This window comes from Rhinopithecus roxellana, chromosome 15 (genome assembly GCF_007565055.1).
Source record: "Rhinopithecus roxellana isolate Shanxi Qingling chromosome 15, ASM756505v1, whole genome shotgun sequence".
Lineage (NCBI taxonomy): Eukaryota > Metazoa > Chordata > Mammalia > Primates > Cercopithecidae > Rhinopithecus > Rhinopithecus roxellana.
Window position 1 is genome coordinate 60,435,147 of NC_044563.1, and position 26,688 is coordinate 60,461,834.

General features: G+C 43.7%; 1 protein-coding gene across 5 annotated transcripts in view; it reads right to left on the reverse strand.

The window, feature by feature from the left end:
* Positions 1-10,224: 10,224 nt before the first annotated feature.
* The window catches only part of NUP98 (nucleoporin 98), a 131,670-nt gene continuing 115,206 nt past the window's right edge, over positions 10,225-26,688 (reverse strand). For 3 of the 5 annotated variants that reach the window (XM_010366936.2, XM_030917492.1, XM_030917491.1), the window contains 5 exons: positions 22,989-23,210; positions 19,922-20,163; positions 15,328-15,482; positions 11,709-11,820; positions 10,225-11,581 (listed from right to left, as the gene is read on the reverse strand). In XM_010366936.2, coding sequence (XP_010365238.1) covers positions 11,364-11,581; positions 11,709-11,820; positions 15,328-15,482; positions 19,922-20,163; positions 22,989-23,210 — 949 coding nt within the window. In that variant the 3' untranslated portion in view covers positions 10,225-11,363. The remainder of the gene's footprint in view (positions 11,582-11,708; positions 11,821-15,327; positions 15,483-19,921; positions 20,164-22,988; positions 23,211-26,688) is intronic. The other 2 variants (XM_010366935.2, XM_010366934.2) reach the window with 1 other exon arrangement.

A 26,688-nucleotide genomic window follows, 5' to 3' on the forward strand; every position in this document is an offset into this window, starting at 1 on the left:
AGACTCAGCGCAGGCCCATCCTCGGGGGTTGGAGAGTACAGATATGCTGGGTCAGGGTATGTGGAAGACCAGGGCTTAAGAGTGTGAGGCGCCAGGGTCAGTGGATGGATAACTGTCCTCTCATCTTAGCCACCATTGCCTGAATTCTGGAGGTGGAGGTTCCCCTTAGACCTGCAGCTCTCCTTGCAGTGTGGGACTAGACACTCCAGGCTAGGCACTTTGGGTCAGGCAAGCCCTTCCCTCCTGGCTGAGCCTCAGGCCACTCCAGATGACCCAATGGATGTGGGTCCTCTCCTCAGACTCCCTGCAGTCATTCCCATCTGAGCCTCAGGTTTTTTTCTTGCCCAAACACTGTGGGCAGTGTGGGAGAGCAGGGACAAGCATAGGCTTCAGAGTCACTTTCGGCCCTGTCTTATGAGCGCTCTCACCTGGGTAGGATATTGAAACTCTCTGGGTTTCTGTTTTCTCAATCTGGTAATAGGATTAATAGTACTCATCTTGAAAACTGCAAGGATTAAATGAGATAACCTGATAATGCAAGGCACTATCTAGCACGGTGCCTAAGGTACAGCAGGCCATCAACAATATTTACACTGTGGTCCTAGTGAGGTAGCCAGGCTATCCTCAGGAACACACATTTAGAGTCACAGGTATTTATCATGCACAGAGTTGTGATTATTTTTGTTCAAGGTGACCAGTTGCCTGACCAACAGCAGCATGTACTTCCCTGGCAATCACATCCATAGCCATGACTTCGGGCATCATGGATATGCCAGTGATTCCCTGCTCTTTCTCCACCCCAGTCCCCTCTCCTAGGTACTCCGCTTAACTCCAACATCCCCCTCTGGATGTCACACAGCATTTCACATCATTTCACACTGAAGCCTCAGAAATTCAACCTTCATTTACTCAAGCTAGTAGAGGGGAACTGTCCTTAACTTGTTAAAGAACAACTACCAAAAAAACCCTACAGCTAGGGTATACTTAATGGTGAGAAACTACAAGTTTTCTCCCTAAGATTAGAATAAGGTAAAGATGTCCCCCTCTCGCCACTCCTATTCAACATCATATTGAAGCCCTAGCTAGTCCAATAAGACAAGACAAGGAAATAAAAGGTTGGGAAGGAAGAAATAAAACTATCTTTGTCAACTGTTTTCTTATATACCAGCAACGAACAATTATAATTCAACATTAAAAACACATTGCTGGCCAGGCGCAGTGGCTCACTCCTATAATCCCAACACTTTGGGAGGCTGAGGTGGGTGGATCACCTGAGGTCAGGAGTTCAAGACCAGCCTGGGCAACATGGTGAAACCCCGTCTCTACCAAAAATATGGAGTCTCGCTGTGTCACCAGGCTGGAGTGCAGTGGTGCGATCTCGGCTCATTGCAACCTCCGCCTCCCGGGTTCAAGTGATTCTCCTGCCTCAGCCTCCCGAGTAGCTGAGACTAGAGGCACACACCACCACGCCCAACTAATTTTTGTATTTTTAGTAGAGATGAGGTTTCACCATGTTGGCCAGGATGGTCTCTATCTCTTGACCTCCTGATCCAACCGCCTCAGCCTCCCAAAGTGCTGGGATTACAGGCCTGAGCCACTGCGCCTGGCTGAAAGATAATTTTTAAAAACAGCTATGTGAGTAGAGAGATGCAATGTTCAAGGGTAGGAAGACTCAATATTGTAAGATGCCAATTCTTTCCAAGTAGATATATACATTCAATGCAATTTTTTTTTTTTTTTTTTTTTTTTTGCTCTTACTGCCCAGGCTGGAGTGCAACGGCACGATCTTGGCTCACAGTAACCTCCGCCTCATGGGTTCAAGCGATTCTCCTGCCTCAGCTTCCGAAGTAGTTGGGATTATAGGCATCTGCTACCATGCCTAGCTAATTTTTTTTGCATTTTTAGTAGAGACGGGGTTTCTCCATGTTGGTCAGGCTGGTCTCCAACTCCCGACCTCAGGTGATCCGCCCACCTTGGCCTCCCAAAGTGCTGGGATTACAGGCATGAGCCACTGCACCCGGCCTCAATGCAATCTTAATCAAAATCACAGCAAATTATTTTGTGGTTATCAACAAACTAATTCTAAAGTTTACAAGGAAAATGAAAAGACCTGGAATAGTAACACTGAAGAGGAGGAAAATTGGAGAACTGACACTACACTACCCAACTTCAAAATTACTACAAAGCTACAGTAATCAAGACAGTGTGGTATTGGCAAAAGAATTAACACACGGATCAATGGAACAGAATAGAGAGCTTGGAAACAGATCTCAACTGATCTTTGACGAAGGACCAAAGGCAATTCAATGGAGAAAGGATGGTCTTTTTTTTTTTTTTTTTTTTTTTTTTTTTGAGGCGGAGTCTTGCTCTGTCGCCCAGGCTGGAGTGCAGTGGCCGGATCTCAGCTCACTGCAAGCTCCGCCTCCCGGGTTCCCGCCATTCTCCTGCCTCAGCCTCCCAAGTAGCTGGGACTACAGGCGCCCGCCACCTCGCCCGGCTAGTTTTTTGTATTTTTAGTAGAGACGGGGTTTCACTGTGTTCGCCAGGATGGTCTCGATCTCCTGACCTTGTGATCCGCCCGTCTCGGCCTCCCAACGTGCTGGGATTACAGGCTTGAGCCACCGCGCCCGGCCCAAGGATGGTCTTTTCAACAAATGGTGTTGGACAACTAGATATCCATAAGCCAAAAAAAAAAAAAAAAAAAAAAAAGAAAGAAATTGGAACTAGACATAGATTTTACATTTTCACGAAAATTGACTCAAAATGAATCATAGATATAAACATAAAATGCAAAACTACAAAATTTCTAGAAGATGATATAGGAGAAAATCTACGTGACATTGGCTTTGGCAATGACGTTTTAGATACAACAGTAAAAGCACAATCCATGAAAGAAAAAATTGGTAAGTTGGACTTTATTAAAATTTAAAACTTCTGCTCTGCAAAAGACACTGTTAAGATGATGAAAAGACAAGCCACACATTGTAATAAAATATTTACACAACACATACGCAATAAAACATCTTGTATCCAAAATATTAAAGAACCCTTAAAATTCAACAATAAGCCAGATGCAGTGGTGTCCCCTTTAGTCCCAGCTACTCAAGAGGGTGAGGCAGGAGGATCGCTTGAGCCCAGGAGTTTGAGTCCAGCTTGGGCAACATAGTGAGACCCTGTCTCTAAAAAAACAAAGCAAACCTCAACAATACGAAATAATCCGACTAAAAATATGGAGAAAAGATACACAGCAAGAAGATAGCATCAGCTGATTAATGGATAAACAAAATGTAGATTACTGCTACAATGGAGTATTCTTTAGCCATAAAAAATCTATTAAAGTACTTTGACATGATACAACATGGATGAATCTTGAAAACATACTAAGTGAATAAGCCACATACAGAAGTCCACATACTGTGATTTCACTTATATGAAATGTCCAGAATAGGCAAATTCATAGAGAAAGCACATAGGTTATTGGTTCCCAGGGAATGGGGGTGGAGGGGAATTGGGAATAATTGCCGATATGGAGTTTGGGTGGGAATGAAAATGTCTTTTTTTTTTTTTTCGAGACAGGATCTCACTCTGTCACCCAGGCTGGAGTGCAGTGGTGCAATCTCAGCTCACTGTAACTTCCGCCTCCCAAGCTCAAGCAATCCTCTTCCTCCTCAGCCTCCTGAGTAGCTGGTACTACAGGCACACACCGCCATGCCCGGCTAATTTTCTTTTATTATTTTATTTTATTTTTTGTAGGGATGGGGTTTCACTTAGGCAGCTCTCGAACTCCTGGGCTCAAGCAATCTACCTGCCTCAAGCAATCTACCTGCCTCAGCCTCCGAAGGTGTTGGGATTACAGGTGTGAGCCACCACACCTGGCCAAAAATCTCTTGAAATTACTGGTGTTGGTTGCACAATAATGAATATACTAAAAACCATGGTAGTGTAAGTACACTGTAAAACGGTGAACTTTATGTTATGTGAAATATCTTTTTTTTTTTTGGATACAGAGCCCCACTGTGTCTCCCAGGCTGGAGTACAAAGGCATGGTCTCAGCTTACTGCAACCTCTGCCTCCCAGGTTCAAGTGATTCTCCTGCTTCAGCCTCCTGTGTAGCTGGGATTACAGGCATGTGCCACCACATCCGGCTAGTTTTTGTATTTTTAGTAGACACAGGGATTTACCTTGTTGGCCAGGCTGGTTTTGAACTCCTGACCTCAAGTGATCTGCCCACTTTGGCCTCCCAAAAGTGCTGGGATTACAAGCATGAGCCACCACACCCAGCCTATATCTCCATTTTTAAAATGCTACAAATGTTTTAAATTGGTAAATAATTTGAATACGTGTTCCTCAAAAGAAGATATATAAGTAGCCAAGGAGTACAAAAAGAGATGTTTAACATCATTCGTCATCAGGTGTCTTAGTCCATTCTGTTGGCTATAACAAAATACTATTTTTTTTTTTTTTTTTTTTTTTTTTTTTTTTTTTATTGAGACGGAGTCTCGCTCTGTCACCCAGGCTGGAGTGCAGTGGCCGGATCTCAGCTCACTGCAAGCTCCGCCTCCCGGGTTCACGCCATTCTCCTGCCTCAGCCTCCCGAGTAGCTGGGACTACAGGCGCCGCCACCTCGCCCGGCTAGTTTTTTGTATTTTTAGTAGAGACGGGGTTTCACCATATTAGCCAGGATGGTCTCGATCTCCTGACCTCGTGATCCGCCCGTCTCGGCCTCCCAAAGTGCTGGGATTACAGGCTTGAGCCACCGCGCCCGGCCCAAAATACTGTTTTTTTGAAGGCTGAAAAGTCCAAGATCGACACCAGCAGATTCAGTTTCCAGTGAGAGCTGGTTTCCCGATTCATAGATGGCACCTTCTTGCTGTGTCCTCTCGTGGTGGGAGGGGCAAGGCAGCTCTCTGGAGTCTCTTTCATAAGGAAAAAATCTCATTCATGAAGTCCACCCTCATGACTAATCATCTCCCAAAGGTCCCACCTCCTAACACCATCACATTTGTAATTTGGTTTCAATATATGAATTTGGAGGCACGGTGTGGGGTACAAACATTCAGACCATAGCATCAGAGAAATGCAAATTAAAACAATTAGATACTTCTTCAGATCCACTAGGATGGCTGTAATCAAAATAGTACATAATAAGTGTTGGTGAAGATTTGGAGAAATCAGAATCCTCATACATTGATGGTGAGAATGTAATATTGTGCAACCACTTTGGAAAAGTTTTGCTTAGAGTTACCATATGTTCCAGCAGTTTCACTTCTAGGTGTATACCCCAGACAAATAAAAACATGTGTCTATGCAAAAACTTGTATATGAATGTTCATACCAGCATTATTCATAGTAGACACGAAATGGAAACAATAAAAATGTCATTCAACTGATGAATGTATAAAAAAACATGTTAAGCCAGGTGCAGTGGTGTATACCTGTAGTCTCAGCTACTCAGGAGGCTGAGAGAGGAGGACTGCTTGAGCCCAAGAGTTTCAGGCTATAGTGCACTATGATCATGCCTGAGAAATAGCCACTGTACTCCATCCTGGGCAACATGGAAATATCCCATTTCTAAAAGAAAAAAAAGTCGTAAGTCATATATCAATAAAATGGAATTTATGGCCATTTAAAGTAACACAGTACTGACACATGCTACAACATGAAAGAACCTTGAAATATTATGCTAAGTTAAAGAAGTCAGTCACAAGACCACATATTGTATGATTCCCTTTATATGAAATGTCCAGAATTGTCAAATCTATAGAAACAGGAAGTAGATTAGTGGTTATCTAGGGCTAGGAAGGTTGACGGATGACGGCTAAAGCCTTCAGGGTTTTTCTGGGACAGTGATGAAAATGTTCTAAAAGCAACTGTGATTATTGCACAACTCTGAGAATATAGCAAAAATAATTGCATACATTAAATGGGTAAATGTATGATATGTGAGTTATATCTCAATAAACCTGTTAACAAAAGTTCATAATCCATCATGAGTTAGAGTTGGCGGAAAAAAGAAAACAACTGCAGAAATAAGAAAGAGATCACAGGCACTGGAATGTTAGATAATGATAATTTGAATAGTTAATTCATGATTTTCACGACACCCTTTAAGGATTATTATTATTATTATTATTATTATATTATTATTATTTTTTGAGACGGAGTCTCGCTCTGTCGCCCAGGCTGGAGTGCAGTGGCGCGATCTTTGCTCACTGCAAGCTCCGCCTCCCGGGTTTACACCATTCTCCTGCCTCAGCCTCCCGAGTAGCTGGGACTACAGGCGCCCGCCATCTCGCCCGGCTAGTTTTTTGTATTTTTTAGTAGAGACGGGGTTTCACCATGTAGACCAGGATGGTCTCGATCTCCTGACCTCGTGATCCGCCCGTCTCGGCCTCCCAAAGTGCTGGGATTACAGGCTTGAGCCACCGCGCCCGGCCTATTATTATTATTATTATTATTATTATTATTATTATTATTATTTTGAGACGGAGTCTCGCTCTGTCACCCAGGCTGGAGTGCAGTGGCACGATCTCGGCTCACTGCAAGCTCCACTTTCCGGGTTCACGCCATTCTCCTGCCTCAGCCTCCCGAGGAGCTGGGACTACAGGTGCCCGCCACCATGCCTGGCTAATTTTGTTTTTGCATTTTTGGTAGAGATGGGGTTTCACCGTGTTAGCCAGGATCATCTCGATCTCCTGACCTCATGATAAGCTCGCCTCGGCCTCCCAAAGTGCTGGGATTACAGGCATTGAGCCACCGCACCTGGCCAAGGAAGATATTATTGTTTCTATTTTACAAATGAGGTAACTGAGACACAGGAATAAGTTACCTAAGATCCCATAGCATAGAACAGTGGACCTGGCATTTGAACATATAGCTGGGGTAAGGAGACCATTCCTTTCTAAACTACACTGCCTCTTTTAAAAACAAAATAGTGATTGTGAGACTGCACTGTAGCCTGGGTGACAGAGTGAGACCTTGTCTCAAAAAAAAAAAAAAAAAAAAAGTGTATGTGTAATATGATTTAATACTACCTTACTATAAAATTAATAATATAAAAATTAAAACACCAGATTAGACATAGCTGAAGAGAGATAACCAATGAATTCCAAGATAGATCTGAAGAAATTACCTAGAACATAACCTAAGGAGACAAAAATAAAGAAAGTAAGAGATTAGGAAACAGGCCAGACGCAGTGGCTCAGATCTGTAATTCCAGTACTTTGGGAGGCCAAGGAGGGAGAATTGCTTGAGCCTAGGAGTTGGAGACCAGCCTGGGCAGGGCAACACAGAACATAGGGACACCCTGTCTCTACAAAAACATAAAAAGTGAGCCAGGCATGGTGGTGTACATCTGTAGCTATTTGGTAGGCTGAGGCAGGAGGATCCCTTGAGCCCAGGAGTTTGAAGCTTCAGTGAGCTATGATCATTGTGCTATTACAGCCCATCTTAGGTGACAGAGCGAGACCCAGACTGCAAAGGCACTATTTTTTTTTTTTTTTTTTTGAGACGGAGTCTTGCTCTGTCACCCAGGCTGGAGTGCAGTGGCCGGATCTCAGCTCACTGCAAGCTCCGCCTCCTGGGTTCACGCTATTCTCCTGCCTCAGCCTCCGGAGTAGCTGGGACTACAGGCGCCCGCCACCTCGCCCGGCTAGTTTTTTTTTTTTTTTTTTTTTTTTTTGTATTTTTTAGTAGAGACGGGGTTTCACCGTGTTAGCCAGGATGGTCTCGATCTCCTGACCTCGTGATCCGCCCGTCTCGGCCTCCCAAAGTGCTGGGATTACAGGCTTGAGCCACCGCGCCCGGCCTTGCAAAGGCACTATTAACAGAATGAAAAGACAAGCTAGAGATTGGGAGAAAATATTTCAAAATCATATTCAACAAAGGACTCAAATACAGAATCTATAAAGAATCCTCACAAAACTCAACTATAATAAACCATTGTTTAAACCCATTTGTGCCAGAGGTTGCAAATTTTTTGTGTGTGAAAAATCAGACCTTGGCAATGATCTTGAGTAGTAGGATATAGGTAACTCCCACTAGCTTAGCATTCCAATAATGAAACACTAGGCATAGAGAGGTTAAAAAGACACGGTGTGGCTCTGCTGCCCAGGTTGGAGTGCAGTGATGCAATCACAGCTCACTGCAACCTCTGCCTGCAGAGCTCAAGCCATCCTCCCACCTCAGCCTCCTGAGTAGCTGGAACTAAAGGTGCACACCACCCAGGGAATTTTTGTTCATTTTTTAGGAGACGAGGTCTCCCTATGTTGCCCAGGCTGGTCTTAAACTCCTGGGCTCAAGGGATTCTCCCTCCTCACCCTCCCGAGGTGCTGGGATTACAGGCGTGAGCCATCGTGCCCAACCAATACAAGGTTTAAACAAATCCTTAGGAAAGTCTAAGAAATGAACATTTAAAGCAGAAATTAATAGATTACCATACAGAACTCCAGTAAAATTGATCAGTAAGTCTAAGGACTGGTTATTTGAATAACAAAAAATCTGGAACAATTTTCTGGAATTACAAATTAACAAAACTGAGCTAAAGATGAAACATCTAAAAAGAGCAGATACTCTGCTCAACTATTCCAACATTTAATTCTCCAGACCTCTGTTAACTTTGATTTTGGAATTATTTCAGGGTTCTGTTGAGAAAATAAGTTATTTGAATGTTGTAGACTCCACAGATCTATCGAATGTTGAGGTAACTGGTTCCTGTTTTATGTTTTTGAGAACTTTTTTTTGAAATTAGAACTTGTTTTTACTGTTTCAACGGGATTTTGGGATGTAGAAGATTAAGATTGTTCAGGCCGGGTGCAGTGGCTCATGTCTGTAATCCCAGCACTTTGGGAGGCCGAGGTGGGCGGATCACGAGGTCAGGAGACCGAGATCATCCTGGCTAACATAGTGAAACCCCGTCTCTACTAAAAAAAAAAAAAAATTAGCCGGGCATGGTGGCTGGCACCTGTGGTACTCGCTACTCGGGAGGCTGAGGCAGGAGAATGGCGTGAACCCGGGAGGTGGAGCTTGCAGTGAGCCGAGATTGCGCCACTGCACTCCAGCCTGGAGGACAGATCGAGACTCCGTCTCAACGAAAAAAAGGAGATTGTTCATCACCCTTATCTTGAACTGGAAGTTGATATTCTCTTTTATGCAATATGGCTTCTATGATAAACCTTTGATTTAGAACCTTTTTTTCTTGCTCTGTTGCCCAGGCTGGAGTGCATTGGCACAATCATGGCTCGCTGCAGCCTTCAACTCCTGGGCTCATGCGATCCTCTTGCCATAGCCTCTTGAGTAGCTGGGACTATGCACACACACCACCATGCCCAACTATTTTAGAGAGAGTCTTGTCATATTACCTGGTATGGTCTTGAACTCCTGGCCTCAAGCAATCCTCCCACCTTGGTCTCCCAAAGTGCTGGGATTACAGGTGTCAGCGAACACTCCTGGCCCACAATTCCTAACACTGCTAAGAGGTGACCATTTCTACAGCATACTCACTTTTTGAAACATTCCTCTGGTAAGGAAACCAGGTCGGGAAGTCCAACTAAGTTCTGTGACTCACTCAGGATCACATATTGAGTCAGTAGTGGAGGGGATTCCAGCTGAGTAACCCTTCTTCTGAGGTGTTTAAGTTAAATGGAAGTTCCAGCCACAGAGCTGACCCACTCTGCTTTCTCATCTCTGAATTCCTCAAAGTCTCAGAAGTCTTTGGTCTAATCTTAACGGGAATTTGCTCATTTATCTTCAGCTTGACAAATCAAAATAAGATCTGGAATAGTACTCATGCTACTCAATTGATTCCTCTTGAAAACAGCCCTATGTGAAGTAACATCAGGGATCATTATCCCCTTTACAAAAGGGAATCTGACTTAGAAAGGTGAAGCGTCACTCAAGGTTTAAAAACAAAACCACTACAGTAGAAGAGCGAGGAGGCTTTGAATGGTATATTCTATTGGGCAATTTGAGACCTGGAAATCTATGTGTATAAATATATGTATAGCAATCAGTATTAATCAATAATCAACTCCCTTTCCCCTAAATCTCCCCTTATAAATCTAGCCTTTGGGCTAATCTATCTCTCAGTTTAGCACCAAATTGTTCTCTCTTTAACCCATGGCCTGTCTCCATTTAGAAGGCAAATTCAAAAACAGGCTAAATCAAACAAGGCCACCATAAAGATCCTCAGGGCAAGAAGGCTCAAAAATACAAACAGAAAGCCAATACCAGGAATGCTATAAACATTTTATTTATTTATTTTTTAAGAAAGAATGTCAGAAAAAGAGGAAAATATCTAGATCATTTATTTATACATATATATATTTTTTAATAAAAACCTTTACATAATCTTCATGCATAAAGACCCAGGTGTGGCCATATTGCCTGAGACAGCCCTAACACCAGCTATCTCATGCCATGACCTGGGGCTCCCTATAGCTGTCAGCAGTGTAGCAAAGGCCCTCTGCCTGCCCCTAACGCCCAACTCCATGCCTGCCTCAGTCATGGTTTGCTTCTGGAAGGGATGGTGGAGGGTGGGAAATGCTTTAGAGCTAACATGGGATGAACAGGGAGGGTTACCCAACCTGCCATTTTTTATCCAAACTCTTCAGGCAAATCCAGACAGTCTCAGTAAGATGACTGAAAACCAGGGACCAAACCAAATTCTGGGAGCTTCCCATAGACATGTCACATATGACCAAGGGCTCCTGCACATAGTAGTAGCAAGGGTATGGTGTTCATGGAACACTAAAGGCAGGAACAAAAGAAGCTCTGAAGATCAATCTCTCCATGGCAGGCATTCACTTCTGCCCTGTGTCAGAAAGATCCCATTCTGTTTCCTAACTCAGGCCAACCCTCCTTTGCCTCCAAAATTCAGTGTTAACTAACCAATTACTTTTGAGACGGATCCCTCTTCCTTCTGCGGATAGTTCACCTGTTAAGGCTCCATTATCACCTGTCTCACTCCTCCTAAGGAGTCCTAGTATAAAAGGGCCAGGGTAGGAGTAGGGTAGCTGGTTGGCATAGAGGGTCAGAATGGCTAGGGGTGAAAAAGGATTCCCTGGTTCTTTGGGGGATTCTGCCAAAGGAGCTTTATTGACCATTTATTAAAAGGAAAAACACTGGTCTTGAGGATGGTAAAAGGAGAATTGTCTCCTCTTCTGGGTTCCAGAAGCCCTTATGCTATGTTCAGTATTAAGAAAAGCCCTGAACAACTGGAGAATGCTGCTTGTGGCAGCAGGGAGGGAGGGTAGATGCCATAGCCAACCCAGAGAATCGCAAACAGTGCCAATCCAAACAAGGCAGGGAACCTCTGTGTGGTGAGTGTGAACGGGCATGTGAGTGTGATGCAAAGAGTCTGGGGCTCACAGGCTCCCAACAGCGAGTTCTCGCAGGTAGGACTGGGTAAGGCTGCGCAGTTCGTCCATGGCATAGTCCTCAGGCATGGGGAGCCGGCCTATGTGGGGAGCCAAGAGGCGCAAAGGGACTCGCTGAGGGTCTGGTGTTGAGTCGGAGGTTCTATCAGGAGCATGATGCAGACTCAGCACCACCCGCAGCAGGTTGGCTACACGTTTGGCCATGTCTAGAGAGAAAAACTAGAGTTAAGCACTGAGCATGGGTCTAGAGAACGGTAGCAGGCACTGAGGGTGGGGTGCAAGATAAAAACAGGAAGCAAGAAGGCAGAAAAAGTGAGGAGATTAGAGGCTTACCTGACTGAGCTAGGCGATCTTTAGCACTGTAACACTGAATCTGCTCTATGCGACTGCACAGTGAAGTCACTTTGATGTGTAACTGCTCCAGGTCATAACCTGAGCAATCCACCTACAAAGAAGCAAAGAAGTCAATTAATCCAAGGGGAGTTCCTATCACTCAATACCACCTATAGACTCTATACAAAACCTTGAAACAACAGTGAGGTGAGGGAGGGGAAAATCCAAGAAGATGACACAGGGTCAAGCCACCACCATCTAGTGGAGGATAAGGCATTAATTATGCAGAAATAGACAAGAGGAAGGTCCCGAATGATACAGCAAGCTTTAATAATACAGCACCAAAAGTCAAGATAAACTGGGTTCAGAGAGATTGTATGACTTCTTAAGAGCACACAGGAAGTAAAAAATGCAGCCTGAACCAACATTTAATTTAGGTCCCCTGATTCCAAGTTTATAGCCTTTTCTAAAACACCAAAAAAGCTGGGTGCAGGGGGCAGGGGGATCAAGAGCAAGACAAGTTATTTGCTCTCATGAAACTGACAGAAAATAAGTAAGAAAACATGAAACAGTAATACATCCTGAAAAATCACAAGCCATGTAGATAATTTAAACAGGTGGATGTTGCAGAGAGAACTGGATAGCTATTTGAGACTGGAGGACCAAGAGAGGCTTCTTCAAGGAGGTCATATTTAAGTCGAGACCTGAATAACAAGGAGAGAGCTCAGCTTTCCAGGCAAAGAGAAGACAGCTAAAACTCCCAAAGGTAAGAATTCAAAGGAGATTTACACGGTGACATGTGGGGTAAGGGGGAAAAGAACAAGACAATAGTAGAGAGGTTTTATGTAATACAGGTTTTTTTTTTTTTTTTTAAGGGGGGTCTCGCTATGTTGTTCAGGCTGGTCTCAAGCAACCCTCCTGCCTCAGCCTCCCAAAGTGCTAGGATTACAGTCACGCATCACCACATCCAGCTATGTGCTGGCACATTGATAGTACTCTTTGCTTAACCCCTATACTTATGAAGCTACAGTATCTGCTGCTTTGCTTGTATATGTCTCCCCCATGAAATCATTATTTTGGTAAGGGCAGAACACATACTGTTTACTTTTATATTCCCCAAACCCACTACAGTGCTTGGCGCACAGTGAGTTCTCCATAATAGGTTGTGTGAATGAATTACTGAATATTCAATGAGAAAATGGTTTCTTCAAGTGATTATTTAGAAATGACGCTCTGGGCCGGGCGCGGTGGCTCAAGCCTATAATCCCAGCACTTTGGGAGGCCGAGACGGGCGGATCATGAGGTCAGGAGATCGAGACCATCCTGGCTAACACGGTGAAAACCCCGTCTCTACTAAAAAATAAAAAAATGTAGCCAGGCGAGGTGGTGGGCGCCTGTAGTCCCAGCTACTCCGGAGGCTGAGGCAGGAGAATGGCGTAAACCCGGGAGGCGGAGCTTGCAGTGAGCTGAGATCCGGCCACTGCACTCCAGCCCGGGAGACAGAGCGAGACTCCGTCTCAAAAAAAAAAAAAAAAGAAATGACGCTCTGGATTCATACTAAAAGTACAGTAAACATTGAATTATGCCTATTATGTGCCAGGCGCTGTACTAGGAGTTGGAACTTTGATGAGGATAATAATAGATAACAATTATTAAGCATTTAGTAGAGGCTAAGGTCAGGAGTTCGAGACCAGACTGGCCAACATGGTGAAACCCTGTCTCTACTAAAACAAAAAAAGGCTGGGCATGGTGGCACACGCCTGTAGCCTGTAATCCCAGCTACTGGGGAGGCTGAGGCAGAATTGTTTGAAGCTGGGAGATGGACGATGCAGTGAGCTGACATTGTGCCACTGCCCTCCAGCCTGGGTGACAGAGCAAAACTCTGCCTCAAAAAAAAAAAAAAAAAAAAAAAAGGCATTTAGTACATGAAAGGTACTATGTTAAACACTTTATGTAGATTTTGTTTAATCTTTGTGAAAATCTGTCAGATATGAGCTGTAATTTGTACTACTGTCTACCCCACTCACCTTTCTCTTTCAGATGAGAGAGGAGGTAGTTAACTTGTTCAAGATTACATAGCCAGTGAATTTGGAAGCCACAAATCGAATCTATGAGTCTGATTCCAGAACTTGAGCTGTTAACCTCTATACTCTATTGCCTGTAACCTTAAAAGACCTTCCCAAAAGAGGCTTATAGCAACCTGGAAATATGAGTAAGTAAATACAACATGGTCTGACAGGTGCACTAGTAGAATAAGGTACTAAGTATCCTGGTAGTAAGAAAGTGCAATTAATTATCTCTGGGGGAAAAGCAGGGAGAAGTAGGGGTAACAGCAATCTAGATCTTAAAGGATGAGTTTCAGTGTGCTAGGTAAAGTGTGGAACATAATATGGTTTCTCAGAAACACCAGAAGTAATTTAGTGTGAGCACAGTAGGCCAGAAAGGCTGGAATGTGGAATAAGATTGGTAGGAGTAAGGCAAGAAAGGTAAAAGCCTCTAAAAGGACTTGAATCCTGTATTTATTATAATGAGTTTGGTTTCTGCACCATAAGCAAGCAGTGGAGACTCATTTTACAACTACAAAGACTGACCTTAAGGCTGGGTGCAGTAGCTCATGCCTGTAATCCCAGCACTTTGGGAGGCCTAGGTGGGCCGATCACTTGAGGCCAGGAATTTAAGACCAGCCTGGCCAATGTGGTGAAACACCATCTCTATTAAAAATATAAAAATTATCTGGGTGTGGTGACACACACCCTATAGTCCCAGCTATTTGAGAGGCTGAGGCATGAACATCACTTGAGACTGGGAGGCAGACGTTGCAGTGAGCCACGATCACACCACTGCACTCCAGCCTGGATGACAGAGCAAGACCCTATTTAAAAAAAAAAAAAAATTGACCCAAGACATTTTAATGAAGACTTTAAAAACCATATTTGCAATTTTTTTTTTTTTTTTTTTTTTTGAGATGGAGTCTCGCTCTGTCGCCCAGGCTGGAGTGCAGTGGCCGGATCTCAGCTCACTGCAAGCTCCGCCTCCCGGGTTTACGCCATTCTCCTGCCTCAGCCTCCCAAGTAGCTGGGACTACAGGCGCCCGCCACCTCGCCCGGCTAGTTTTTTTGTATTTTTTAGTAGAGACGGGGTTTCACTGTGTTAGCCAGGATGGTCTCGATCTCCTGACCTCGTGATCTGCCCGTCTTGGCCTCCCAAAGTGCTGGTATTACAGGCTTGAGCCACTGCGCCTGGCCCATGTTTGCAATTTTAAAACATGCCAAATGATGTGTGAAACAGCAATCCTCACCAAATCTCCATTCTTACTTTATCTTTCATCTTTGGGCTTCTCACTCAAATTAGAGCTGAACAAGGGGAAGGGACTGTCTATGGACTAGTCTCAGGAATGTCTATTGCACATACTAGTTGGTAATCAACATAAAAAAGTGTTTTTAAGTTTTGAAACAGCTCTCAAATGGTTATATCAAATGAGCCTCAGCAAGATGCCTGCTTTGACAGTGCTATCTCTGTCAATGCGTTCTCAAGTGTATACTAAAGCCTTGTGAGGTCTCTAAAGATTTAAGGGCCTGAGAAAAGGAAAATCAGGCAACAGTTTGAGGATCTCAGGTACCTGCTGTATATGGTGGAGCATTTCAATTACTCTAATATAGTCCAGGTAAACAAGCCCAGATGTTTCCCAATCCTGAATTAGGCTGCTGCGCTCTGGAGGTGCCAGGTCTTCCAAGAACCCCTTCAGGTAGTCATAGTTCTCATTAATGATGGCATCTGAAGAAACAAAATATTAAGCATAACGTCTGCACAAGTGCATAGTTTCCAAAAGTACAGAAGACGTGGCAGGAAGACAGAAAGGAAGGAGAAATAATGTTGGCTGGACTTCAGAATTAAAAGCACATACAGGCATACCTCAGAGATACTGTGGGTTCCATTTCAGACCACCACAATAAAGCAAGTATCACAATAAAATCACAAATTTTTTGGTTTTCCAGTGCATGTAAAAGTTATGTTTACACTATACTATTGTCACTTACTAACTGTGCAACAGCATTATGTCTAAAAAACCAATATACATACCTTAATTTAAAAATACTTTATTGCTAAAAATGTTAATCACTTGAGCCTTCAGCAAGTCATCTTTCTGCTGGTGGAGGGTCTTTCCTTGATGCTGATGGCTGCTGACTGATCAGGGTGTTGGGTGCTGAAGGTTGGGATGGCTATGCTAATTTCTTAAAATAAGATAACTGAAGTCACTTCTCTCAAACGCAGCTGCTGCTTCATCAACTAAGCTTAAGTAATATTCCAAATCCTTTGCTGGCATGTCAACAATGTTCACAGCATCTTCACTAGGAGTAGATTCCATCTCAAGAAACCACTTTGTTTGTTTGTCTACAAAGCAAACTCCTCACGAGTGACACCAGTTCAGTCACATCTTTTTTTTTTTTTTTTTTTTTGAGACGGAGTCTCGCTCTGTCACCCAGGCTGGAGTGCAGTGGCCGGTTCTCAGCTCACTGCAAGCTCCGTCTCCCGGGTTTACGCCATTCTCCTGCCTCAGCCTCCCAAGTGGCTGGGACTACAGGCGCCCGCCACCTCGCCCAGCTAGTTTTTTTTTTTGTATTTTTTTTAGTAGAGACGGGGTTTCACCGTGTTAGCCAGGATGGTCTCGATCGCCTGACCTCGTGATCCGCCCGTCTCGGCCTCCCAAAGTGCTGGGATTACAGGCTTGAGCCACCGCGCCCGGCCATCAGTCACATCTTAATGCTCCATTTCTAATTCTAGTTATCTTGCTGTTTCCATCACATCTGCAGGTATTTCCCCTACTAAAGTCTTGAACCCTTCAAACTCATCCATGAGCGCTGGATTCAATGTCTTCCATACTCCTGTTATTTAATGTTGATATTGTGACCTCCTTCCATGAATCACAAATGTTTTTTGTGTTTTTTAGTTGGGGTCTCACTCTCTCACTCAGGCTGGAGTACTGTGGCGCGATCTTGGCTCACTGCAACCTCTGCCTCACAGGCTCAAGTGATCCTCCCTCCCACCTCAGCCTCCCAAATAGCTGGGACCACAGGTATGTGCCACCAGTCCCGGCTGATTTTTTCTATTTTTGGTGCAGATGGGGTTTCACCATGTTGCCCAACCTGATCTTGAACTACTGAGCTCAAGAGATCTGCTCATCTTGACCCCGCAAAGTGCTGGAATTATAGGTGTGAGCCACCATACCTGGCCCCAAATGTTCTTTTTTTTTTTTTTTTTCCCCTTTTCTTTTCTTTAAGACAGGATCTCCCTGTCACCCAGGCTGGAGTGCAGCGGTGTGATCATGACTCACTGCAGCCTCAACCTCCTGGGCTCAAGCAGTACTCCTGCCTCAGTAGCTGAAATTACAGGCATATAACACCATGCCTGGCCAATCAGAAATGTTCCTCTCCCACCATCCGCCCCAGACAGGGTCTCATGGTGTTGTCCAGGCAGGAGTGCACTGGCATGGTCATGGCTCACTGCAGCCTCAACCTCCCTATCAGGTGATCCTCCAGTCTCAGCCTCCCAAACAGCTGGGAATATAGGCACACGCCACCATGCTCAGCTAATTTTTGTATTTTTTGTAGAGATTGGGTTTCACTACGTTGCCCAGGCTGGTCTCGAACTCCTGGAGCTCAAGCAATCTGCCTGCCTTTGCCTCCCAAAGTGCTGGGATTACAGGTATGAGCCACCGTGCCTGGCCCACAAATACATCTACAATGGTGAATCCTTTCCAGAAGGTTTTCATTTACTTTCCCAGATCCATCAGAGGAATCACTATCTACATGGCAGCTATAGTCTTATGAAATGTATTTCTTAAATATAAGGCTTGAAAGTTGAATTACTCCTTGGCCCATGAGTTGCAGAGTAGATGTGTTAGCAGGCATGAAAACAACATTAATCCTCCTTATACATCTCCATCAGAGCTCTTGGCTGACTAGGTACATCATCAATGAGCAGTAATATTTTGAAAGAAATATTTTTCTCTTTCTGAGCAGGTTTCAACAATGGGCTTAAAGTATTCAGTAAACTGAGCTATAAATAGATGTGCTGGCCAGGCGCGGTGGCTCACACCTGTAATCCCAGCACTTCAGGAGGCTGAGGCGGGTGGATCATGAGGTCAGGAGATCGAGACCATCCTGCCTAGCATGGTGAAACCCCGTCTCTACTAAAAATACAAAAAAAATTAGCCGGGCGTGGTGGCGGGCGCCTGCGGTCCCAGTTACTAGGGAGGCTGAGGCAGGAGAATGCCATGAACCCAGGAGGTGGAGCTTGCAGGGAGCCGAGATTGTACCACTGTACTCCAGCCTGGGCGACTGAGCAAGACTCTGTCTCAAGAAACACACACACACACACACACACACACACACACACACACACACACACACACAAACAGATGTGCCATCATCCAGGCTTTGTTTTTCCATTTATAGAGCACAGGCAGAGAAGATTCAGCATAATTCTTAAGGGCCCTAGGACTTTTAGAATGGTAAATGAACATTGGCTTCTACTTAACATCACCAGCTGAATTAGCCCTAAAGAGAGAGTTAACTTGTCCTTTGAAGCTTTGAAGCCAGGCATTGACTTCTCTTCTCTAGCTATGAAAATCCTTGGTGGCATCTTCTTTCAATAGAAGGCAGTTTCATCTACACTGAAAATCTGTTGTTTGGTGTAGCCATCTTCATCAATGATCTTAGCTAGATCTTCTGGATAATTTGCTCTCCATCAGCACTTGCTGCTTCACCTTGCACTTTAATATGATGGAAAGACAACTTCTTTCCTTAAATTCCATGAAGCAACTTCTGCTAGCTTCAAACTTTTCTTCTGCAGCTTCCTCACCTCTCTCAGCCTTCACAGAACTGAAGTGAGATTAGGCTTTTGCTTAAGGGAATGTTGGGGCTGGTTGCATCTATCCAGACCACAAAAACTTTCTCCACATCAGCCAGAAAGCTGTTTCACTTTCATATCATTTGTGTGTTCACTGGAGTAGCACTTTGAATTTCCTTTAAGAACTTTCCTTTAACACAACTTGGCTGTTTGGCAAAGAGGCTTATCTTTTGGCCTATCTTGGCTTTCAACATGCTCTCACTTCAAGCTTTTGTTTAAAGTTAGAGTTGTGCCACCCTTCCTTTCACTTGAACATTTAGAGGCCATTGTAGGGTTATTAACTGGCCTAATTTCGCTATTGTTGTGTCTTAGGAAATAGGAAGGCCCGAAGAGAGGGAAAGAGATGGGGATGGCCAGTTGATGGAGCAGCCAGAAAATGCATCTTCATCAACTGACCATCTTAAATGGAAGCAGTTGGTGGCAACCCAAAACAAAACACCAACATCAAAGACTGCTAATCACAGATCACCATAACAGATATAACAATGAAAAAGGGGCCTGGCGCGGTGGCTCACGCCTGTAACCCCAGCACTTTGGGAGGCCGAGGTGGGCAGATCACGAGGTCAGGAGATCGAGACCACCCTCGCTAACATGGTGAAACGCCGTCTCTACAAAAAATACAAAAAAATTAGCCGGACGTGGTGGCGGGCACCTGTAATCCCAGCTACTTGGGAGGCTGAGGCAGGAGAATTGGTTGAACCCGGGAAGTGGAGGTTGCAATGAGCTGAGATTGCACTACTGCACTCCAGCCTGGGCGACAGAGCAAGACTCTGTCTCAAAAGAAAAAGTCTGAAATAATGTGAGAACCACCAAAATGTGAAACAGAGACAGACATGAAGCAAGCATATGTTGGAAAAATGGTGCTAATATACTTGCTCTATGCAGAGTTTTCCAAACCTTTAATTTGTAAAAAATGTAGTATCTGCAAAGTACAACAAAATGAGGTAGGCCTGTATTCTGAAATTCTCCAATGGAAAATGTGAAGAATTTCTAGTTTCAGGTCCTTAAGAAGATTATTTCTGGTGTTGTTGGAGAAAATTCCCGTAAGTAAACAAAGAGCTTAATAATATTAGCACACATCAAGGGTATTTCTGGGAAATGATAACAATATTGCTATCTACCCCTGCTCCTCTAGTGCCTTATCCTGGCTAAGCCTCTTCTGCAGAGAGCTTTCGCAAAGTGTGATTTGATTCAAGACGGCCATGTCCTATGTTGAGTCTTATTTCCAGTCTTACCCCATTATGGAGGTTCACAGGCTGGTAGAATTTGAGGTGATTCCAGGAGATGTGGGACCCAGCACTCACCAGAAGCTAAGTGTCGGATGATGAGCTTGTGGCAGCGGTTCCAGTGCCCAGCCTTAAATAAACAGAGGGCCTCTAAGTGCTTGTCAGATTCCATGTGTGCTCGTACAGCTTTGGCCTCGTGAATCCATTCAGCAGGTACACAGAGCTTCTGGGTAAGGAAAGTCTCTTTAGCCCAAGATTCAGGGGTCTCCAAAAGCTGGCAGTGTCGGGTAAGCAGCTCTCGAACAGCCTTCTCACGTATGCTATAGGGAGAGACAAGCTAGAATAAATCCCATCCTCATTCATGGAGAAGGCTGCCCCAGGCAGCTTAGAGTGGCCCTTGGGGCAGTCTCTTCAACTGCAGGTCTTTTCTTTTTTGATGGAGTTTCACTCTTGTTGCCTAGGCTGGAGTGCAACGGCTGATCTTGGCTCACCGCAAATTCCACCTCCCAGGTTCAAGTGATTCTCCTGCCTCAGCCTCCCAAGTAGCTGGGATTACAGGCATGTGCCACCACACTCGGCTAGTTTTGTATTTTCAGTAGAGGCAGGGTTTCTCCATGTTGGTCAGGCTGATCTGGAACTCCCAACCTCAGGTGATCCACCTGCCTCAGCTTCCCAAGTGCTAGGATTACAGGCGTGAGCCACCACACCTGGCCTAAACTATGGGTCTTGATCACTTTAAGCTTCACTAAAAAATCAAAGGTGATCACACAAGTATTAATTTTTAAAAATAACAGCATTGGCCAGGCACGGTACCTCACGCCTGTAATCCCCACACTTTGGGAGGTCGAGGTAGGTGGATCACATGAGGTCAGGAGTTCAAGACCAGCCTGGCCAACATGGTGAAATCCCATCTCTGATTTAAAAAAAAAAAAAAAATTAGCTAGGCATGATGGCGGGCGTCTATAATCCCAGCTACTCGGGAGGCTGAGGCAGGAGAATCGCTTGAACCCGGGAGGCAGAGGTTGCAGTGAGCTGAGATCCCGCCATTGCACTCCAGCCTGGATGACAAGAGCGAAACTTCGTCTCAAAAACAAACAAACAAACAAAAAACATAGCATTAATTTTTAAAAATAAACTAAAGTATTTTCATGTTCAAAAAGTTGGGGCTCGGCCGGGTGCAGTGGCTCATGCCTGGGTGAGAAAAAATAAATAAATAAAAAATAAAAAAATCCAAATCTAGGGGTGGCTTCCCACTCCCCAGAAAATGCTTCCCCCAGCTGGGATTTCTTCTTTATTTCCCATATAGTAACAACATTTCCTTGCCACCACCTAGAAGATCTAGACTAGGACTAGAATGGGAGAATTATGTTCCATCGAGCAATCCTCTTAAGTTAGTTCCCAAACTTCTCCCCTCTCTTTCTCCCACATGGTCAGTACAAGCATACGAAAGTAGCTTTAAAAGGTAATGTCTCTCCTAGGTCTTTGTTTCTTCTCTCAAGCCGTCAGCCTTCCTAATTCATTCTTTCTCTACCTCTACATCAAAGCCCCTTTAAGGAGAGTCCTTTTATATCTGGGCCAAATATCTAGTCATTTAATTTCAGATCAAAACTATTCTCATTGTGGACTCTCTTCTGAATTCCTAGGCTTTTCAATGACTTCCACTGTCATCACAACTGCCTCCTTTTTTATATTCTTTTTCAGGAAACAAGATCTGCTTCTTCATAGTCAACTCTGAAACATTAGTCATCCTATCAGCCAGTCTTTTACCATGTGAAATCCTTTATGACTGTGTTTAAACAAACTTAAAAAAATAGCCTGGGGTCATTTCATTGCCTGTTAAGGGGGAAGAAGAAAGAGAAATTGCTTAATGAGAAGACTATCCTAGATGCTTTATACTCTTACTCTTTTTATTTCACAATCACCTTTAAATAGAAACTAATGTTATGCTTCTACAGGCCAAAAAAAAAAAAAAAAAAAAAGGCTTAGAGAGTTAGAGAGTATCTTTATCCCAAGTCAAAAGTCAGCTTTACCCTACGTCAAAGTAAGTATGAGGTAGATCTAGAATTTAGACCCAATTTCCCTCTACACCACGCAACACAATAGTGTAGCATAGTGATAAGAGTACAGACTCTGGACGAAAGTTGGAAACCTCACTCTGCCATTTACTAGCTGTGTGACCTTGGACAAAAGTTAAGCTCTGTGTCTTGGGTTACTGATATGTAAAACAGAGATAATAAGAGTGTCTATCTTATAGGTCATAATGAACATAAAACAGTTAATATAAATGGTGTAGAATATAAACGTGTAAAAGCACTTCAAGTACTACATAAATGTTCATTTTTTGTAATTACTATAATACCATACTGCTGTCATTAACAAAAATCTCCAGACTTATCTTGTTCAAACTGTAGTGAAGAGGCACTTCTCCAGTTCTCTTTAAGGGACAGAGAACCAAAACATATATACCTAAGCACAAGGCTGTGTTAATAAACACAATACTATCAAGCTTAAGGGGTAGGTTGGTGACAAGGGATGACCAGAGAAAAAGCAAGCCAGTGGATGGAGAAAAAGCAGGGACCTTTTTGCTAACCCATTACATCACTGCCATGGAGTCACTGAGGCAGCTCAGCCAACACTATTTCTGTGTAATTCCTAAAAATGCCACATTCACCTGAATGTGGGATTCAGAAAAGAGTCCACAATGAGGAGAACAGTTCTGATCTGAAATTAAATGACTAGTTCTTTGGCCCAGGCATAACGCTATTGTCCCATCTGGGCATATCCTCTCATTTCCACTTCATTATTTCCTATTCCAATTTTACAGGTTCTTTGACTCTTACCTCTAGAAAGAATTTCTCTGATCAATGCAGTTCACAGAGATCTTTTTTTCTCAGTCTGCTGAGAGACTCTGTGATAAGTATTACAATTTGGCACTTAATCAAAGGAAGTCTCAGTTTTAACTGGTTTACATGAATACAGAAACAGTTTGGGCTAAGGGTTTAACTATCTTGAGGTTTATCACAATGCTGGATCTAACACATTCTACACAATTACTTACTAAACTGAACCGTAAAAGACTGTGATTCCTTTGGAATTGCCCTGTAGTGCTAGAAGTACCCAGTGGGTTCAATGGCTTCTCACTCACCATGAGTTGTCAATGTGCAGGAGGACAAAGATGGCCCACTCCCAGAGCCCCTCACTTTCCAGCTGGCCAGCATAACTGGCCTGTAGCACACCTTCACACTGCGCTGAGAGATGGGTGTAGTTAAGAGCCCTCAGCACTTCCCACAAGTGCCAGCTTAGGCGGTAGTCCAAAGGATCTGCTGTTATGCTTCGAGGCTCCAGCAGCTGGTTGAGATCATAATGTCTGCAAAGAATGTGTTGAGAGTCAAAATACACAGCCAGGAGATGGCCTGTATTGATATGTCAACTGTTCTGCTTATGTCTAAGACAATAAAAGAACCTGAGGGTAAAAAGCATTATAGGCCTTCTCTCCCTCAGAGCCTATGTTTTATCAATCTATCTCTGGGTTCACCCAGACTTTAGATCCTACAAAGAAACAAGGCACCTTCTCTTCTAAGGCTGTGTGATCTAACAGGTTTGCTGGTAATGGTTTGGCGTATGCATTTTACCATCCTGATACAGGGAGTCTTCACAGTTCTCACCCTTCCATTCCTTCTCATTACCTTTTTTTTTTTTTGAGATGGAGTCTTGCTCTGTTGCCCAGGTTGGAGTGCAGGGGCAAGATCTCTGCTCACTGCAAGCTCCGGAGCCTCCTGGGTTCACGCCATTCTCCTGCCTCAGCCTCCCGAGTAGCTGGGACTACAGGCACCTGCCACCGTGCCCGGCCAATTTTTTTGTATTTTTAGTAGAGACTGGGTTTCACCGTGTTAGCCAGAATGGTTTCTATCTTCTGACCTCATGATCCATCTGCCTCGGCCTCCCAAAGTGCTGGGATTACAGGCATTGAGACACCGTCCGGCCTCTACTTTTCTTTCTTTCTTTCTTTTTTTTTTGAGACGGAGTCTCGTTCTGTCACTGCCCAGGCTGGAGCGCAGTGGCCAGATCTCAGTTCACTAAAAAGAACAGGATAACAGCGATGCTCAGGGAACAAGGGAGGTAACCTTGAACTGGCCTCTGGTGAGAACAGAGCCATATTTCTTCTCTTTTCTTATGCAAATAGGAGAAATATCGCTGAATTCTTTTTCTTAGCAAGGAATATCCCTGAGAAAGAGAATGCGCTCTGAGGGTAGGCCTATAAACTACCCTCTTGGAGGCGTGCCGCCTTTTACGGTTGAAGCCGAAGGGATGAAATAAGCCCCGGTCTCCTGTAGTGCTCCCAGGCTTATTAGGACGAGGAAATTCCCACCTAATAAATTTTGGTCAGTCAGGTTGTCTGCTCTCAAACCCTGTTTCCTGATGTTATCAATGACAATGCGTGCCCAAAATTTCATTAGCAATTTTAATTTTAACACCATCCTGTGATCTCATCCTGCCTCCACTTGCTTTGTGATATTTTATTACTTTGTGAAGTATGTAATCTCAGTGTCATGATGACAATGGTGGTTTTGTTGAAAAGGGGGAAACGTGGGGAAAAGAAAGAGAGATCAGCCTGTTACTGTGTCTATATAGAAGGAAGTAGACATAAGAGACTCCATTTGATTCTGTATTTGAGATGTTGTTAATCTGGGACCCTACCCCCAACCTTGTCCTTGCAAGAGACATGTGCTGTGGTGACTCAAGGCTTAATGGATTTTGGGCTGTGCAGGATGTGCTTTGTTAAACAAGTGCCTAAAGGCTGCTTGCTGGTTAAAGGTCATCACCATTCTCTTAATCTCAAGTAAGAGAAAAGCATTTGTCTCCTGCCCCTCCCTGGGCAATGGAACATCTCTGTGTAAAACCCTGAGCAAGGAGAAAACCGCCTTTAGGAATAAGGTGGGACTTGCTGGAGCAATGCTGCTAAAAGGTTTACGGAGACTTTGCATATGCATCTCAAGGCACAGCATTTTCCTTTAAACTTATTCATGTCACAGGGATTTTTGTTCATATGTCTTACTGCTGATTTCCTCCCTACAATGATCCTATTGTCCAGCCACTCCCTTATCTTTAAGTAGCTAGGACTACAAGTGCATGCCACCATGCCCACCCGATATAAGAAATTTTTTTTCACAGAGATGGGGTCTCATTATATTGCCCAGGCTGGTCTTGAACTCCTGGGCTCAAGTGATCATCCCACTTCAGCCTCACAAACTGCTGGGATAATACAGGCATGACACACCATACCTGGCCTTTCTTATTACTGAATTTTCAGAGTTCTTGATGTATTCTTGGATACAAGTTTTCTGTCAGATCTACAAATTGTAAGTATTTTCTCCCAATCAATGGTTTACCTTTTCATTCTCTTAACAGTCTTTCTATAAGTAGTAGTTTTGAAATTTTGTTGAAGTCCAATTTACCAATTTTTTTCTCTTATGAACTGTGTATTTAGTGTCCACCTAAGAAATCTTCTGCCTAACCTACAGTTGCAAAAATTTTCTGCTTTGCTTTCTTCTAGAAGGTTTATAGTTAAGTTGAAATTTAGGTTTGTAATCCGTTATGAGCTGGATAACAATAGAGATAACCAAGATAACCAGAAGGTGGTTCTTTGAAAAGGTCAGTATGATTGCTAAACTCTAGGTAGACCAACCAAGAAAGAAAGAGGATGCAATTATCGAATACAAATTACCAATATCAAAAGGAAAGAGATGTTGTTAAAGATCCTACAGATATTTAAAATGGTTAATAAGGAAATGTTATTAATAACTTGATGCTAATAAATTTTGTGACTTTAGGCCAGGTGCGGTGGCTCACGCCTGTAATCTCAAGCACTTTGGGAGGCCAAGGCGGGTGGATCAGGAGGTCAGGAGATCGAGATCATCTTGGCTAACAAAACAAGGCTGGGTGCAGTGGCTCATGCTCGTAATAGACATTTTAGCAAAGATGTACAGACGGTAAATAAGCACATGACAAACTGCTCAACATCATTAGACATTAGGGAAATGCAACTGAAACAATGAGAATTTCCAGTATGGGAAGATGAAAAAGTTCTGGAGACTTTTCTGGTGTTGATTGTGTAACAACGTGAATGTACTTAATACCACTGAATGGTATGCTTAAAATAGTAAATTTTAGTTACATTTTACTACTAGATGATTAATATAGTTAAATACTGGCCAGGCGCAATGGCTCACACCTGTAATCCCAGCACTTTGGGAGGCCGAGGCGGGAGGATCACTTGAGGTCAGGAGTTCAAGACTAGCCTGGCCAACATGGCAAAACCTCCTTTCTACTAAAAATACAAAAATTAGCTGGGCTTTGTGGCACATGCCTGTAATCCCAGCTACTCGGAAGGCTGAGGCAGGAGAATCGCTTGAACCTGGAAGGCAGAGGTTGCAGTGAGGCAAGATCGCGCCACTGCACTCTAGACTGGGCGACAGAGAGAGACTCTGTCTCAAAAAAAAAAAAAAAAAAAAAAAAGAATTATATATACATTTAAATACCGTGTATTTAAAATAAATCACATTAAAGACTTGAAATGAGATGAGCTATTTGTGTGACTAGAGAAAAAAACCCCAAAAACCTTAAGCATTTCTAAGGTAATGTAAGAAGACATCTCTGCTGCGTGCAGTGGCTGACACCTGTAATCCCAGTACTTTAGGAGGCCAGGGCAAGGGGATCTCTTGAGCCCAGGAGCTTGAGACCAGCCTGGGCGATGTGGCAAAATCTTGTCTCTACAAAAAATACAAGAATTAGCTGAGTATGGTGGTGCACTCCTGCTGCCCCCAGCTACTCAGGAGGCTGAGATG